Source organism: Rhodotorula toruloides (assembly GCF_000320785.1).
Source record: "Rhodotorula toruloides NP11 unplaced genomic scaffold Scaffold35, whole genome shotgun sequence".
Taxonomy (NCBI): Eukaryota; Fungi; Basidiomycota; class Microbotryomycetes; order Sporidiobolales; family Sporidiobolaceae; genus Rhodotorula; species Rhodotorula toruloides.
Genome location: NW_015622995.1, coordinates 23089 through 37498, shown reverse-complemented (window position 1 = coordinate 37498; position 14410 = coordinate 23089). Strand labels below are relative to the sequence as shown.

The following is a 14410-nucleotide window of genomic DNA, read 5'->3' as shown; positions in this document are numbered from 1 at the left end:
CGCCCTCAGCTTCCTCGCGACGTACCCCCAGCCCAGCGGACAACACGACCTGCGCACCCATGCACCGCCAGCACCCCTCCCTCCGCCTCACTCCCTCTACGTCGCCTTCCAGCCGTCACTCGCCTGCTTCCCTCTCACCAAACGGCCCTCGCCTGCGTCCCCCCCCACTCCTACCTCGCCTTCAAGTCCTCAACCCTCCCGCCTGTCAACTCGCACAGCGCCACGTCATCAGGCTATCACTTGACGACCTCGACCTTGTCGACGTCGTTTCGCCCATTCCTCATCCCGCCTACGCCTGGGCGCCCGCACCTGCTACGATGCTCCTCAAGTTCGCTCCTACACCTGCTACGATGCTCCTCAAGTTCGCTCCTACACTTCCTGCCAAAGGTAACCCTGCTTTCCTCTGCCACCCATGAGTCCGGGCTCCCATACCCCTCATGCGGTTCCCAGCCAGCCAGCCAGCCACCCTCCGGGGGAACCTACGTCCCCGCTCGTTGCCCGACGATGCGGCGTAGCCATAGCTTTGCCACCCTCCGGGGGAACCTACGTCCCCACTTGCTCCGGCAAGCGGCGTAGTCCTTTCTGCCACCCTCCGGGGAACCCTACGTCCCCACTCGCTCCGGCGAGCGGCGTAGTCCTGCTACTCACTGAGGTCCGGCCACCCAGCCCCTCATGAGCTTCTCTTCCTCCTTCTCCCCCGCAAGGGTTCTTTCATTTCCGCCTCCCGAGGCATTTCCCGCCCCCAGTGGCTTTTCTCGCCCCCAGTGGCTCTCTCCCGCCCCCAGTGGCATTTTCTTGCCTTTCCAAGCGTCTCGAATCCCCAGCAGCGTCCTCTCGCCTCCTCCAGCGAAGCGAGACTGCCCTCTTCGCCGGCTTCAATCCTTCCACCTCTCAAAGCGCAGACGAGCTCTCCCAGCCCCGCCTCGCCTCCCCCGCAGACGCCTTGCGCAGTGCAAGTCATCTCAGCCACGCCCAACGCTTCCCCTCACACGTCCCTCACGCACATCCTCGCCGATCGAACGCCTCGACCCGTCTCGCCCCCCGCACTTCGCCGGACTCCGCCCCTGAAGCCCTCGCGCGCGCGCGTACCATCTCGATATGAGTGGTCGCGCGGCTGCTCGTGAGCAGCGCCCCGTCGCGCCGCCCAGCGGGACCTTCTCTCATCCCGAGTCGGCGCCCAGCTCAAGCTTCCTATTGCCGGCCGCAAATTCAGGTTTCAAGTGCATACAGCGCTTCTGATTCTCCTTCGAATGCTACGGCAGCGTGCACGCTCATGCGGCCATGCTTGTGACGAAGACAATGATCTGCTACTCCCCGTCCTTCAGGCGCCCCAGGCTGCCTGTTGACTGGTCTCCACGTCCTTGCCCACATCGCGGACGTTTGCATCGTCTATCCCTCGGGCGAGACTCGAGGAGCACGCTCACCGCCTGCTTTAGCGGACTGCTTCCGTCGATCTCTGCGTTTGTCCTGCCTCGAGCGTGTCTACCCGAAGGCGGCGCCGTTTCCTGTTCACTTCCCGCACACTGAGCGTGTGTGCTACGCACTGTGATGTCCTGGCCTGAATCTCCCGCCTCGCTTGGACTTTCTAGCCTCGCTTCTCGCACTGTCTCCGTAACGGGCATCTGGTGCTCCTCCGAGACAGCAGCACGCTCTCCGTGTTGTGCACCATTCTAAGACCTCTTCTTTGCGGGACGGACTGCGTCAAAGCTCGCAACGCTTGACGAGGTGCTTGCGATCCTCTCGAGGGTTCCGCTTCTCCCTTTCCCTCAGCGCTAGCTTCATGCTGCGCAGTTCTTGGAGCTCTGGACTCTCCCTTTCTGCAATTGTTCCAGGCTACAGGAGACCGGCGCAGTCCACGCACACGGCTTTCCACGAACTTGCCCTCGCTTCTGCTCAACCTCCACCTCCGTCCTCATTGCCTCTGCCTGAACCTTTCTCGTCTCATTCGACATGCTGAGCCATACGCTTGCCAGCTTCTTACGACATTGTCAGGCGTCAACCCGTTCGACGAGCGACGCCACCTCTTGCTCGAGCAGAGCCTCTCACTCAGCCAGCCCTTCCCGGACTCCATGCCTCGATTGCGACGCTCGTACTACACGTGGCAAGCACCAGCAACCTCAGGATGTGCTCCTTGAGCTGGAACCCGAGATCTACCACCTCAATGCCCCTTATTCCCGCTCCTCCTCCTTGACCACTGCTTCTTCCATCCGCTCTGCGCTTCGAAGCCTGCTGGACGGCCTTTGGGTAATCCTAGACAAGCTCCGCAATGCTCCCGCTGCGCGCTACCCCGCTGATTGGCTCAGCTTTCCCGCACTCGTTGTTCCCGACCTCGACGCATGCCAGCGCACAGAAGATCGCATCGTGGCAGTCCAGACCGGCTCACATTCATCTTCCCACGTACATGCGCACCGCCAACGTTGCCGCCCACCTGCCCGACGCTTGCTCGCCCTCACCGTCCTCATCACTTCATCTCGAAGCCCCGCACCTCCGCCGACTCGGAGGCTCCCGCAAGACCTCCTCTCCCAGCAAAACGTGAGTCATAGATTCACGCGGGACTTTGGCGGGCGGCCACGGTTTCAAGGGCACTCGAATCCCTTCCGGCGGACCTTTCTCCCCTCCCGGACTCTGGATGCTCACACTTCGCTGGCGTGGCATGAGCAGCTAGCCTTGATGCACCAAGGAGATGCACCACTCTCAGCCGCACAAGACCATGACGCTCATCCGCCCTTCTTCCAGACGTTCTGCTCGAGCAACGCCCAACTCGTCCTCTTACCCCTCCAATCCCGCTTCACGGGCATCCGACATGCCTGACGACCCGCATCAGATGCTTGAGCGCCTTTCTTCTCTCCGCAATCCTGCAGAGAAGCCGACACAACCGCTCTTCCCTCTTAACATCTTCCGCACCAGTCTGCCACCCTCCCTCCTCGGCCTCCTCAACCTCAGTCTCCTCCTCCTTCTCTCGAAAAGGAACAGCGCCATCCACCTCATATCTACCGCATCTCGCCCTGCAACTGCCCTACAAATCATCACCCTCCTCTCGTTCGACGAGGCGACCGCACTTGAGATTCGTATTGCGCACCACTGGCTCAAGACCTCCTGCGCACCTCGATCGACAACATGCTTACTGCCACAGTAGCCAGTACGCTTCCGCAATGGCTGGACTTGGACAAGCAGTTCACCAACATTTTACGCTCGAGCGCCCTCTCGCACCCCCTTTTTCCCTTGCTCTCGCACGATGCGGGTCTTCCGACTCTGCCTTCAGCTGCGACCGCGCGACTTGGCGCAGTACGCGTGCGACTTTACGTTTCCCGGACCGCAAGCCTCGCCATGCCTTCACGTATTCCGCTTCATACGATCCTCTCCGCTCAGCCACGACACCAGCGGTCACCTATGTGCCCGCGACGCCTTGGAGTACCTCAGTTTGCCTCGCCTGAATTGCCTACCTCAGCCCATTCGACGCGGACCAGGATTTGCTGCTCAGGTTCTCCCGAAGGGCCGAAGGGCCTTGTTGCTCTGTGTTCCGCCAGTCCAGCGCTTGCTCACGCCCACCATGCCAACATGACATCATTACTGCTGTCCTCCTTGTTCTTTCATCGCTTCCACCCCCTTTTCAAACGACCAGCAACACCTTCCTACCCAAACTCGTCTCTCCGCTCCTTCGCACCGCTAAGACGGACTACGCCAATGTCGTGCACAAGTTTCGATTACAACAAGCTGTTTGGGTCCCGCGCCGCGCTCCTCGCATTGCTCGTCGCTGGTTCGGTTGGGCTGCCGCGGTCCTTGAGTCCGCAAAGCGGCGTTTGCAGGCTCACGAGCCAGCAAACCCAAACTACTCGCTTTCGCTCGTCTTCTTTCATTCCCTTCAATCTTTCCCCCTTTCCCTCCGCCGCCAAACGAGCACGAAGCCAGGACATGGCGCCTCGAGGAGGCGAGAAATCTTCAAGCCCTTTCGTAGGAGTTGCAGTTCTCTCGAAGACAGGAGGAAGGACTGAGTACGGCCAGCTGGTATACCAAGGTGCACGACGGCACAAGAACCCGGAAAGGACCGCAAGAACGAAGGTAACGGAGGGTACAGAGCTACAAGCTGCGAAGCGCGGCCTTAGGGGGCAGAACAAGGAGAGAAGTACGAGGTTCAGGGCATGGCGTCGTCCTTGACGCGACTGAGGAAGTTGGCGACGCGGGAGAGGTCGGTCGCGGAGGGGTCGCTGCGAGACGCGGACAGAGCGCGTCAGCCCAGTAGTTGCGACGACGGATAGGAAGCTGCGACGTACCTCTCGAGCGCTGTGACAAGCCCCTCGAGCATGCCATCGACCTTGTCCTCGTCGACGCCGCAGCATCCCGCGACAATCTTCTTCAGCTTGGCCTCCATGTCGGCGTTTCCTCCTCGCAGCTTCTCCAACCGCTGGTTCATGAGGTTCTCGACGCGCTCGTGCCACGCCTGGAGTCGCAAGAGGTGGACGAGCGACTCGCCCGTGACGCCGGCATCGGTATCGGGGAAGGGAGGGTCGGCGTCGAACTCGATCGAAATACCGGAGGGCAGGTTCGAGAGAGTGCTGCCGGGGCCACGGTAGGTGAAGCCAGGACCGGCAAGGGCGGATGCAGGCGAGCCGTCTGCCTCGGTCCGGCCAGTCCAGTCGAACGAGTCCTCGTTGTCGATCGCATGAGACAGGTTCTTGACCCGCTGCGCCTGTTCCTCGACGTGGTTCGCCTCAGCCCGTGCGCGAGTGAGCGCTGCACGCTTGTCGGCGAGTTCGCGGACAAGCGACTGGAGCTGCGCCTTCTTCGCATCTAGTTCGGCGGTCTTGCTGCCCAGCTCGGCTTGGAAGGACGAAGAGAGCGATGAAAGCGTGTCGGAGAGAGAGCGGAGGACGTCCTGCGACGCCTGGACGGGAGCCGAAGAGGCGCCGTCTTGGTTCTGCAGGGCGTGCAGCGTCTCCTCGGCGGCGTTGACCGTCAACTCCTGCAACGCAATGACCGTCAGCTCATCCATTGCAGCACAGAATCGCGAAAGGAACGCACAGGGTCCTCGAGACCATAGTCGGTTGGTCGCAAGCCCAGCTTGTTCGGCTTGAGCTTGTCCGCGCCAACCTCGAGCAACATCCTGACAAGCGTCCTGTTCCCGATCCTCGCGGCAATGTTGAGCGCCGTGTCGCCATACATGTCGACAACATCGACGAGGTCCTTGAACCTGCCGCCATCCGCCGTTGCGATATACTCGAGGATTGTCTCGAGATAGTAGGTCGCGCTTGATGCGCGGCCCTTGACGCCCGCGACGAGCGCGGTGTGGTGCAAGACCGAGCGACCGACATCGTCGACAGTGCGGAGAGACGGGCCGAGAACCTCGAGGAGGCGGAGGAACGAGTCCTGGTCGGCATTATTCGTGACGAGGACAGCGCGGATGAGGGGCGTCTCGCCGACGTTGTTGCCGCGGTGAATGTCGGCGCCGTACTTGACGAGCGCGTGAACGAGCGAGATGCGGGCGAGAGCGGAGGCCCAATGCAGCGCAGTATGCAGGTTCTCGTCGATCGGCGTGTCGGGTTCGACGTGCACGTCCGGCGGGAAGATGGAAGGCAAGTCGGGGACGAGAGTCGGTCCGCCTCCGAGCGGCTGCTCCGCCTCCATCGCAAAGATCGACTTGAGCGCCGTGCGCTGGCGGTCGAGCTGGACGGGGTCGACGGCCGCAGGGTCGAACGGAGTCTTCGTCGATGACTTGAGCGTGGTGCGGAAGTTGCTGACGGGGACAATAGGCGGCGGGAGAGATGCAGCAGCGGGAGGAGGGTAGCCGTTTGCGACGCCATTGAAGCCGTTCGTCAGCTCCATCCTGACGCGCTTGACGTCCTCCTGGTCGAGCGAATCTCCACCGCGCTTGTGTCCCATGGTCGACTGCGGAGGCGGCATCTGCTGCTGCTCATGCAAGCTCGATGGGCCAGCCATCGGATTGGGCAGCAAGCCCTGCTGACGAGCCTGGTTGAGGATCGCGCTCGCGTCCTGCGGATGAGGCTGCTGGACGTGCTGTTGTTGAGGCGGAGGCGGGGGAGGGAGCTGAGGAGGGCCGCTGACGCCGTACGGGTTGACGATCGGGGGCGGAGGTGCGGCACCGCCGAGAGCGACGGGCGGAGGAGGAGCGGTGTAGTCGAAGAGGGGTGCGAGAAGATGCGAGACACCGAAGGCGTTGGCGAGCTCGACGGAGCGCTCGAACGGAATCCTGCGCGCGAGAGGGCGATCAGTACAAGCAATTAGACGCAAGAAGGCAGTCGGAACGCACCAAGTGCCCTGATACCTCCCATACCCTCCCTGCACCTTTTCGTGCACGCCCTGCGCAATGTCCTTCTCCAAGATCTTGGTCCGCTTCGCCTTGTCCACCCCCGCAACCTTCAGAATCTGCGTCGCGTTGAGCCAGCTGTCGGCGCGGCGGCGCATCACTCCGATTCCGCGAACCATCATCTCGTACACGGGAACGGACGAGTAGACTGCGAGGCTGTGAAGCGAGTCCGGTCAGCGGGGACTTATCAGGAGTGTTCGAGGGTACGCACTAGATGTACGGATTTCCCTGAACGCTGCGAGCGGAAAGGAAGCGGATTAGCGAGGTCAAGCCGGCGGTCAAGAAGTCGGAACGCACTTTGGGTTCGGGTAGCTGACGCCCGTGTCGTATCCTCCGTTCGTCGCCATCGTGAATAGTCGAAGGCGGGCTGATCAGGCGGAAGAGAGGCGATGAAGAAGATGCAGGTGGGGCAAAGCTGCGAGGTCGAACGGGAGGAGATCAGCGGCGTTCCGGAGAATGGCTGAGCGTTGCTGCTGCTTCACAGGTCGGTACTAGCCTCGCCCAGCTGCTCCCCAACCCGCCAGACCCGCAAAGTCGCCGTCGACGAGCAAAGTCGCCCCCTCCCATCGCGTCCCGACCAGGAGGAGGCCGCCCACCGTGCACACACCGTGCCGGGCCCTTGCCAGTCCCTGCCGCCGTCCCAGACCCCCTGTTCATCTCCTTGAAGAGCCCGCGCACCCCTCCTGTTCATTTATTGCTCGCGCGCGAACGCGTGATGAGGACGCCCTCCAAACCCGATCCAGCTCCATTCAGGCGCGCAAGCGAGCAGTCGCGCGACGTACGAGGTGTATCAGCCGTGCGAGCGTGCGTAGCGAGGCGCGCAGGAGCTCGAAACGCGTTGAGAGAGCGAGGAGAGCGTGAACGAGGAGAACGAGCGAGGCAAGACGCGAAAATCGAGAGTTGACTTTTCCTTTGCAGCGAAAGACCTTTTGAATGCACTGATACGAACGACTACTTGTCCTTTTGCGACTCGACCTGCCCGGCCTGCCCGAGGTTGGCCATCGCCCTCGCCGCCTGCTCCCGCCTCGCCTTCTCGAGCGCCTCCTCCGCGTCCTCCCTCGCCTCGCGCTTGCCCTCCCTCACTGCAATGCCTACACTCGCCGTACTCGCCACACCGACGAGAGGCGTCGCGACGACCATGGCGGCGAGGACGAGAGGCGAGACGCGCTCCTGAGGGCGGATCCGCAGGGTTAACGAGCGCGACGAGTAGACGACGTAGGCGAGGCCCGAGACGGTCGCAAAGATGACGTCCCAGGAGATGCTCGACTGGGCGGGGTGAGAGCGCAGGACGTCCCACTCGGACTTGAGGAGGGCGGGGAAGTCGTTCCGCAAGACTTCCAGCGAGAAGGCTTGCTCGGTGCCGAGCAACTCGATGACAGTCGGAACGCGGAAGCGCAGTCCGACGAGGGTGAAGTTGAGGAGGAGTCGGGAAAGACGAGGGTGGCCGGGCTTGTCGATTGCGGCGACGGGCGGGAGGAGCGGGACGAGGATGAGGACGTGCATGAGGAGGAGGTTCGGGAGGAAAGCGCGCGTGTTCATCGTATTGGGGACGAACATGACGCTCGCGGTACCGAAGACGATGCCGACGAGGACGCCAAAGTTGATGCGGCGATAGAACTTGGTGCGCGCATCGAGCGTTGCGAAAGTAGGTTCGGGATTGTTGAGCGCGGCGAGGATGACGGCAGCAAAGAAGAGTGACTGCGCGGTGCTGATGGCGACGATCTGGCCGAGGAGCATGAAGGCCCAGACGCGCTTCACGCCGAACCGGAAGCCCTCCGTCGCGAGGAGGAGCGTGAGCGGGCCGGCCGTCCACATGCACAGCTGCTGCGACCACCACCACCGCTCTGCGCCGTCGCAGACGTAGCGCCACGCCTCCTGGAAGAGCGAGACGTCCGAAAGCCACGCTTGCGTCGTAAAGGCGGAGCTGGGGAGGCCGTGTCGGAGGGCTGTACAGGTGTCCGGATAGCTGCGCGCTCTTCGACCGCATCTAGCGAGCCTCACAAACGCACCCGAATCCTCAAAGCTCTTGACAAAGTACTTGAACATGTACGTCCAGGTCACTCCGAGCGAGACGAAGGCGAGGGCGACGAATCCGACAGCGGCGCGGTTCCATCGCTTGGCTGAGGTAAAGTTGGGCAAGATGGCGACCGTGAGCGCGCCAATCAAGGCGAAGTAGCCCAGCAGCGGGAGGTGTATTGCCGTGAGAGATGGCATGGTGGGGGAGGGTGAGAAGTCGGCGAGGAGCGCTCCTGAGGGCGTGCGAGCGTGGTCAGCATCGTCTTTGAAGCTGGCCCGCACCCTACAGCAGTCCACGCACCTCTGCGGGCGCGATATCGCTGGAGGAAGGAGGAGGAGGAGAAGGGCGATGGAGCGATGGAGAGCGATGAGCGATGAGCGATGAGCCGATTGAGGACGCTTACTCTCGTCGAAAGTAGCCCAGAGGACGGCAAATCTACGGTTGATATTGCTGGGGTGCGGGGAGGGGGCTGCGTAAATCGTGCGAGAGTATGGAGAGACGACAACAGGACTTCACATAGGTTCAGAAGGGGAGGGAGAGAGATGCAAACGCGACGGGGAACGGCTGACGATGCGAAGTCTGGTACAGGTACAGCGAAAACGATGAAGGAGGAAGTCGAGATGTGTGGACGGACGGAAGTGAGGCGAGGCGAAAGGCGGGAGGCAAGGCATGCGGCAGAGGCGATGCGAGCGGGAGAGAGAACTGAGGGGGAGAGGGAGAGGCGAGGGAGGTGGGCTAGAGGGGCAGAGGAGTGAGGGTCGGAGAGCTGAGCGGGAGAGGGAGAGGCGAGGGAGAGGCGAGGGACGTGGGCCAGAGGAGGAGAGGAGTGAGGGTGAGCGGCCGGAGCGGGAAGGGGACGACGGCAGCGCCTGCAAGGTTGGGGGACAGAAGACGGAGCATGATCAGAGCCTGGCTAACCAAGAGAACGTAACGCGTGAGAGGATAGATGCCGGGACTCACTCAACCGCCTACTTGCGCGGGCGTGACCCCTTGCCCTCCGAACCCTTGCTGGTTCCTTCACCCCGGTTCCTTCGACGCCTTTGAGCCTCCCTAATCTCAGCAGCGCGCCGATCATGCCAAGCCAAGATGCGGGCCTCCATCTCCTCGTCGACCTCGTCGCCGCTCGGTCCCTCCGCCTCCTCCTCCTCGACCTCTTCTCCGCTCTCTCCCCCCTCCTCCTCCTCGTCAGCCTCATCTCTATCCGGATGCACCTGTTGTTGCGCCGCGTGTCCTCCTCCTCCTGCAGGCCCCAACCATCCGCCTGCTCCCGTGCGTCCTGCCAGACTGGCTCCAAACTCCCTTTCTAGTGCATCATCGCGGCGTCGGGGCGCAGTACCGCGCAGAAGGAGTGGATCGTCCGACGCATCGGAGGCGGGCTCCTCCGCAGCCGGTGGCCTGGCTCGGAAGCTTAGAGGGTCGGTAGATTGGGAGCTGGGCGGGGAAGGGACGGCGCTGCGGGAGCGCCGACGACGATGGGCCGGGGCGGCGTCCTCAGCGTTCGGAACCGTGGGAGAGGGTGCTGGCGGTTCGAAGCATTCCCCTGGTTGGTGGGGAGTGGGCGGAGGACCAGGTGCGAGAACTGGCCCCAAGCCGCGGAGCGAGACGGGGGAGCGGGTGCTGCTAGTCGAGGTGGTAGTGGACGGGGTTGAGGAGGGGATGTACTCTTCGCTGCCTGCAGGAGTGAGCGTGCTGTGAGCACAGAGAGACAAAATTGACGGCCCACAGCGCCATATGAACGCACCCGTCCTCTGCCGTTTGGCCGGCGTCGCCTTCGCTTTACCCTTGCCCTTTCGCTTCCTGCGCGCCTCAGCCTCCTCCTCGTCCTCCTCCTCGTCATCTGCGCCGGCTTCCCCGCCGCCCAAGTCATCGCCCTCCCCCGTCGCGCGGCCAGCGCCGTCCGCACCCATCCCGCCGCCCCCTCCGTCACCGTGATCCCCTGCTGCGCCGGTGGCCGCACCTGCTGCTGCGCCAGCTGCTGCGCCGATGCCAGTAGCCAGTCGAAAGTCAAAAGCTCGAGTCGAAGTAGCCCTTGCGCCTGCCAACACCGTAGCAAATGTCAGTATAGTTCAAGACGAGCGTCAGGGCGAGAACGCACGTGGCTGGGTGGACGCCTGTCGCAGTCTTTGCTCTGCGGGCGGGCTGACGCGCGCGAGAGTCGCGCGCTTCAGCGCCCGTCGCAACAAGAAGGACATGTTTGGTGATGCGATGATGAGGGCGCGGGACGGTGCGGGATTGGTGCGGGAGGTGGAAGCGAGAGGCGGGGAGCGCTGAGATGGTTCTTAGGGGTGCGTGGAATGTGTACTCTGGACGCTCGTCCAGCTCGAGTGGCTTGCGAGCGAGCGGGAAGTAGCGGCGGAGGACAAGGCGAGAACGGGGCTGACGGACGACGTCGTCGCACCGGCTCCGCCGTGGATGCGTTCAAGAGAGGCGAAGGAGCATTGCAGAGCTGTCAAGCTTGGCGTCAACGGAAGGGCTCGCCAAATAGGGCTTCTTCTGCATTTCGTCTTGTCGAGCGAGGCGCGCTGTGATGGATGAGGGAGACTGCTACAGACAGGAAGCGAGACAGCGAGAGAGGGAGAATGAATGAAGAGGCACGGCAGAATAACCCGAGAGCATGGACGGGGCGGATGGCGAAAGGGGATAAGGAGGCGGGGTTGTGGAAAGGGATAAAGAGTTGGCGGTGGATACGGGACGCGGTTAAGGATCACTTCTTGGGGTGCTTGGGCATCTTGCCGTTATCAGCGGCTGCATCAGGGGCGAGCGGGTGAGCGAAGGAGCGAAGGAAGGACAGAGTTACGGGAAACGCACGGATCTTGATATGGTCATGATAGTCGTCTCGATTGGCCGTCATGGCGCCCTTGTGGTAGATGCAAGGCTTGATGTTCGGCAGCCAGTCGTCCCTCCTCTCCTCGTCGACGTCGTCTCCCTCTCCTCCTCGCAGCAAGTCGGCGAGCGTACACCGGATGCTCGGCTCGATTGTGAGCATGCGCGTGAGACACGACCGCGTCTCGCGAGGCAAGAGGCGGAAGATCGAGTCGGCTGCACCGGTCGTCCAGGTCGCGTTCGAGGCGACCGAGTCGGAGCGATGTCGGCCAGCGGGAGACGAGGGGGCGAGCTTGTCCGACGTGCCGAGACCGGACGACGGTGCAGGCGGAGGGCCTGGATCGTCTGTTCGGGGCCGGCGAGAGGGCGTGAGAGTGTTGGCGTGGCCGGCGGCGGACGAGTCCTCGACGGCGGTGAGGTTGCTCTCCCTCGACGGACCGGTCGAGAGCTGGTGTTCGCGACCTTCCTCAGCCGCAGGGTTCTCGTCGATCCGCAGAGAGCCGACTGAACCAGCGAGGGCGTCGCCGGCAGCCGACAAGGCAGGGGAGTCCGCCCCACCTCCTGCGCTCATGCTAGACGGCGACTGCGTCCGCTCGAGCGGCGTGATGGCCGGCACCGAGCCTTCGCGCGCTCGTCCACCCCCGTCGACGTTCGCGCCCGAGAGGTTCGTGTTGTAGCCCGAGTCGAGTCCGCCAGGGGAGCTCGATCCCGACTTGGTCGTCATGCGCGAGACGGTGTCGTGAGTCGAGGCGCGAGACGGGAGAGGCTTGCCGCCGACGGTCGCGTTCGGCGTCGTAGGCGAGACGCACAGCTCGGGGTGTGACGAGACGTAGAGGCGGAAGCTGGCGTCCGACTTGGCGTCGGGGAGCTTCCAGGGGAACCGGCGGAGGATCATGCACATGAAGATGATGGCGACGCTCCAGACGTCGGTCAGGCGCGGGTCGTACTCCTTCTTCGCGATGACCTCGGGCGCGAGGTATGGGTCGGACCCGACGATGCCGTTCGCCTTGGTCGGCTTCTGGTCCGGGTAGCGGAAGACGACGGCCGTGCCAAAGTCGATGAGCTTGACTGTGTTGTCGTGCGTCATGACGCAGTTGTCGAGCTTGAGGTCGCGGTGTGCGAGGCCCATCGAGTGGAGGTAGTCGACGCCGTCGACGATCTGCTTGAAGACGCAGTAGATCTCGGGCCGAGTCATCCTGCCCGACATGACGATCGAGAACAGGTCGAACTCGGCATACTGCATCACCTCGTAAAAGTGCCCGTGGTCGGAGATGATGTCGACCGTCTCGATGATGTTCGGGTGGTGCAGCGTCGAGCCGATCTGCGAGGCGCGGAGGGCGTGAGTACGGTCGCCGTGAAGCTGAAGCAGACTCGCAAACTCACGCAGAACTCGGCCGTCACCTTCTTGACGTACTCCCGGTCGGTCTCGCCCGCCCTCTTCGCCCGAAATTCCTTGACAGCGTAGACCGTGTGGTCCCTGCTCCGCTTGATGAGCCTGACCGTCCCTCCCGCACCGCTGCCAAGCACCTTGCCCCACTTTCCATACTTCTTCTGCAAGTGCGCGTGGTCCTCGCCAAGCGGCGGACTGTTGCGACCGTGCGAGTGGTACTCCGGGTGCAGCGCCGTGTCGGTGTAGTCCTTCTCGACGGGCGTGCGAGCGCCCGAAGGCGTGCCGGGCTGCGACGTCCCGCGCGGACTCGACTTGCCGCTCCGAGGCGTCGAAGCGTGACTGTCGGACCCGCCGCCAATCTCAAACTTGGACCCGCCATGGTGCTTCTCGTGGTGGTGGCCCTTGCCGTGGTGAAGATGGTCGTTCAGGAAGCGCCGCAGGTCGTGCAGCGGACCGGAGTGGTGCGTCTTGGTCGTCTGCCGCGACATCGAGAGGAGGTTCGAGTGGCTCGCCGCTCGTTTCCGCTCGCCAATCTTGGCAAAGATGAATTGCGGAGGAGTCGCCGTCCCGCCTGGCGTCGTCGAACCGGACGGTCCTTGCACGTTGACCATGGACGACGAGGCGAAGCTGGATCTGGGCGAGCTTTCCTGGAACGAGCCGTGACGAGGGAGCGTGCCGCGCTGCGGGCTCTCCATCGCCCGTCCCGGCAGCTCGTCTGCGACCTGACGGAGGCGAGTGTAGTCGGGCGGGCCATGCTCCGGCTCATGGTCGGCGGGGAGCGGTTCCTCGATACTGCGGTGGTGCGAGTTGACGCGCTGGATGTGGTGCGACAGCTGGAAGACCGGTCCGCCCGGACGGACAGGCGTCGCGCTACTCGAGGTTGTCGAAACGGTGCTCGCGGCGTCCGACGAAGCCGGCGTCGCGTCTCCTCCTCCGCGGCGACCTTCGGCGCCCAAGAAGCCAAACCCGACCGACGACGCCTGCCTCGACGGGACCTGCGACCTGCTGCCGTCGCTCGGAGTCGCGCTGCCGCCCGTAGCCCATCCCGACGAGCGCGCGAGACGGGCGCCCTGGTCCAAGGCAGAGTCGTCAAAGTCGCTGACGCTGCTCGCGAGCGTGCTGCTCCTCGACGACGCCGGCGCGCTCGAGTCGCCTTCCCCTCCGCTCGATGCGTTCGCGGGCGAGTGCGTGTCGGGGTGCGAGTCGAGCATGGCGGGCGCGAGGGGCGGCGCAGCGGACGGGGACGAGTTGGCGTGGGGGGAGGGCTGGTGTGCGACGACGACGGGCGCGGCGGACATGGCGCCTCTGCAGTGCGCCTACAGTGTTCCTAGCGAGCCCTGCGAGTGCTCAGAGAGGCGTCCCAGAGCCGTGGTGCGGATGCCGAAGGTGATGATGAGAGCAGCGGAGAGGGGATGAATCTCGTCCCGCACGCCGCGCGGAGCTGTCGGTTCAAATCACAGGGCAACAGATAGCCACGAGCAAGCTTTTGAGCCAAGTGTGAGCGCAGGACGAGCGTGTGTGAGCGAGTGTGAGCGGGAGGAGGCGACCCCCAAACCCCCGACTCCGGACCCCGCCTGCTCACCCTCGGCGTCGCGCACAAAGCTTTGCAGGCAACGCGAGGGCAACGACTGCAACGGCAAAGTCAACTCGAGCGGGGACCGGGAGGCCCGCCAGCGCGCGTCGTCGTTTGAGCAGATCGCACGCTCGCCTTCTCAACCTCGCACAGGTCGACAGAGAATGCAGCGATTACACGAGGCGGTGTATGGATAAGTGTGTACGAGGAAAGGGATGCAGCCAGCGTAAGAAGCGGGACGAAGGCGCGTCCGAGGAATGAGCGAAGTAAGAGGACGCGAGAGAG

The 14410-nt window shown here is 63.5% G+C and overlaps 4 protein-coding genes across 4 annotated transcripts; all 4 read right to left on the bottom strand.

The window, feature by feature from the left end:
* Positions 1–4132: 4132 nt before the first annotated feature.
* RHTO_05635 (transcription factor) lies at positions 4133–6669 on the bottom strand (the record flags this gene model as incomplete). Its single annotated transcript, XM_016419296.1, has 6 exons — positions 4133–4205; positions 4272–4960; positions 5020–6205; positions 6266–6478; positions 6534–6557; positions 6620–6669. The coding sequence occupies 6 exons, from the start codon at positions 6667–6669 to the stop codon at positions 4133–4135; spliced, it is 2235 nt and encodes a 744-aa protein (XP_016269824.1).
* Positions 6670–7273: 604 nt separating this feature from the next.
* RHTO_05634 (uncharacterized protein) lies at positions 7274–8536 on the bottom strand (the record flags this gene model as incomplete). Its single annotated transcript, XM_016419295.1, has 2 exons — positions 7274–8268; positions 8332–8536. 2 exons carry the CDS (start codon positions 8534–8536, stop codon positions 7274–7276), a joined length of 1200 nt encoding a protein of 399 aa, XP_016269823.1.
* Positions 8537–9307: 771 nt separating this feature from the next.
* Positions 9308–10531, bottom strand: RHTO_05633 (uncharacterized protein; the record flags this gene model as incomplete). Its single annotated transcript, XM_016419294.1, has 3 exons — positions 9308–10011; positions 10081–10374; positions 10435–10531. The coding sequence occupies 3 exons, from the start codon at positions 10529–10531 to the stop codon at positions 9308–9310; spliced, it is 1095 nt and encodes a 364-aa protein (XP_016269822.1).
* Positions 10532–11043: 512 nt separating this feature from the next.
* RHTO_05632 (protein serine/threonine kinase) lies at positions 11044–13850 on the bottom strand (the record flags this gene model as incomplete). The annotated part of the gene is made up of 3 exons (XM_016419293.1): positions 11044–11084; positions 11148–12483; positions 12546–13850. 3 exons carry the CDS (start codon positions 13848–13850, stop codon positions 11044–11046), a joined length of 2682 nt encoding a protein of 893 aa, XP_016269821.1.
* Between the last annotated feature and the right edge of the window lie 560 nt (positions 13851–14410).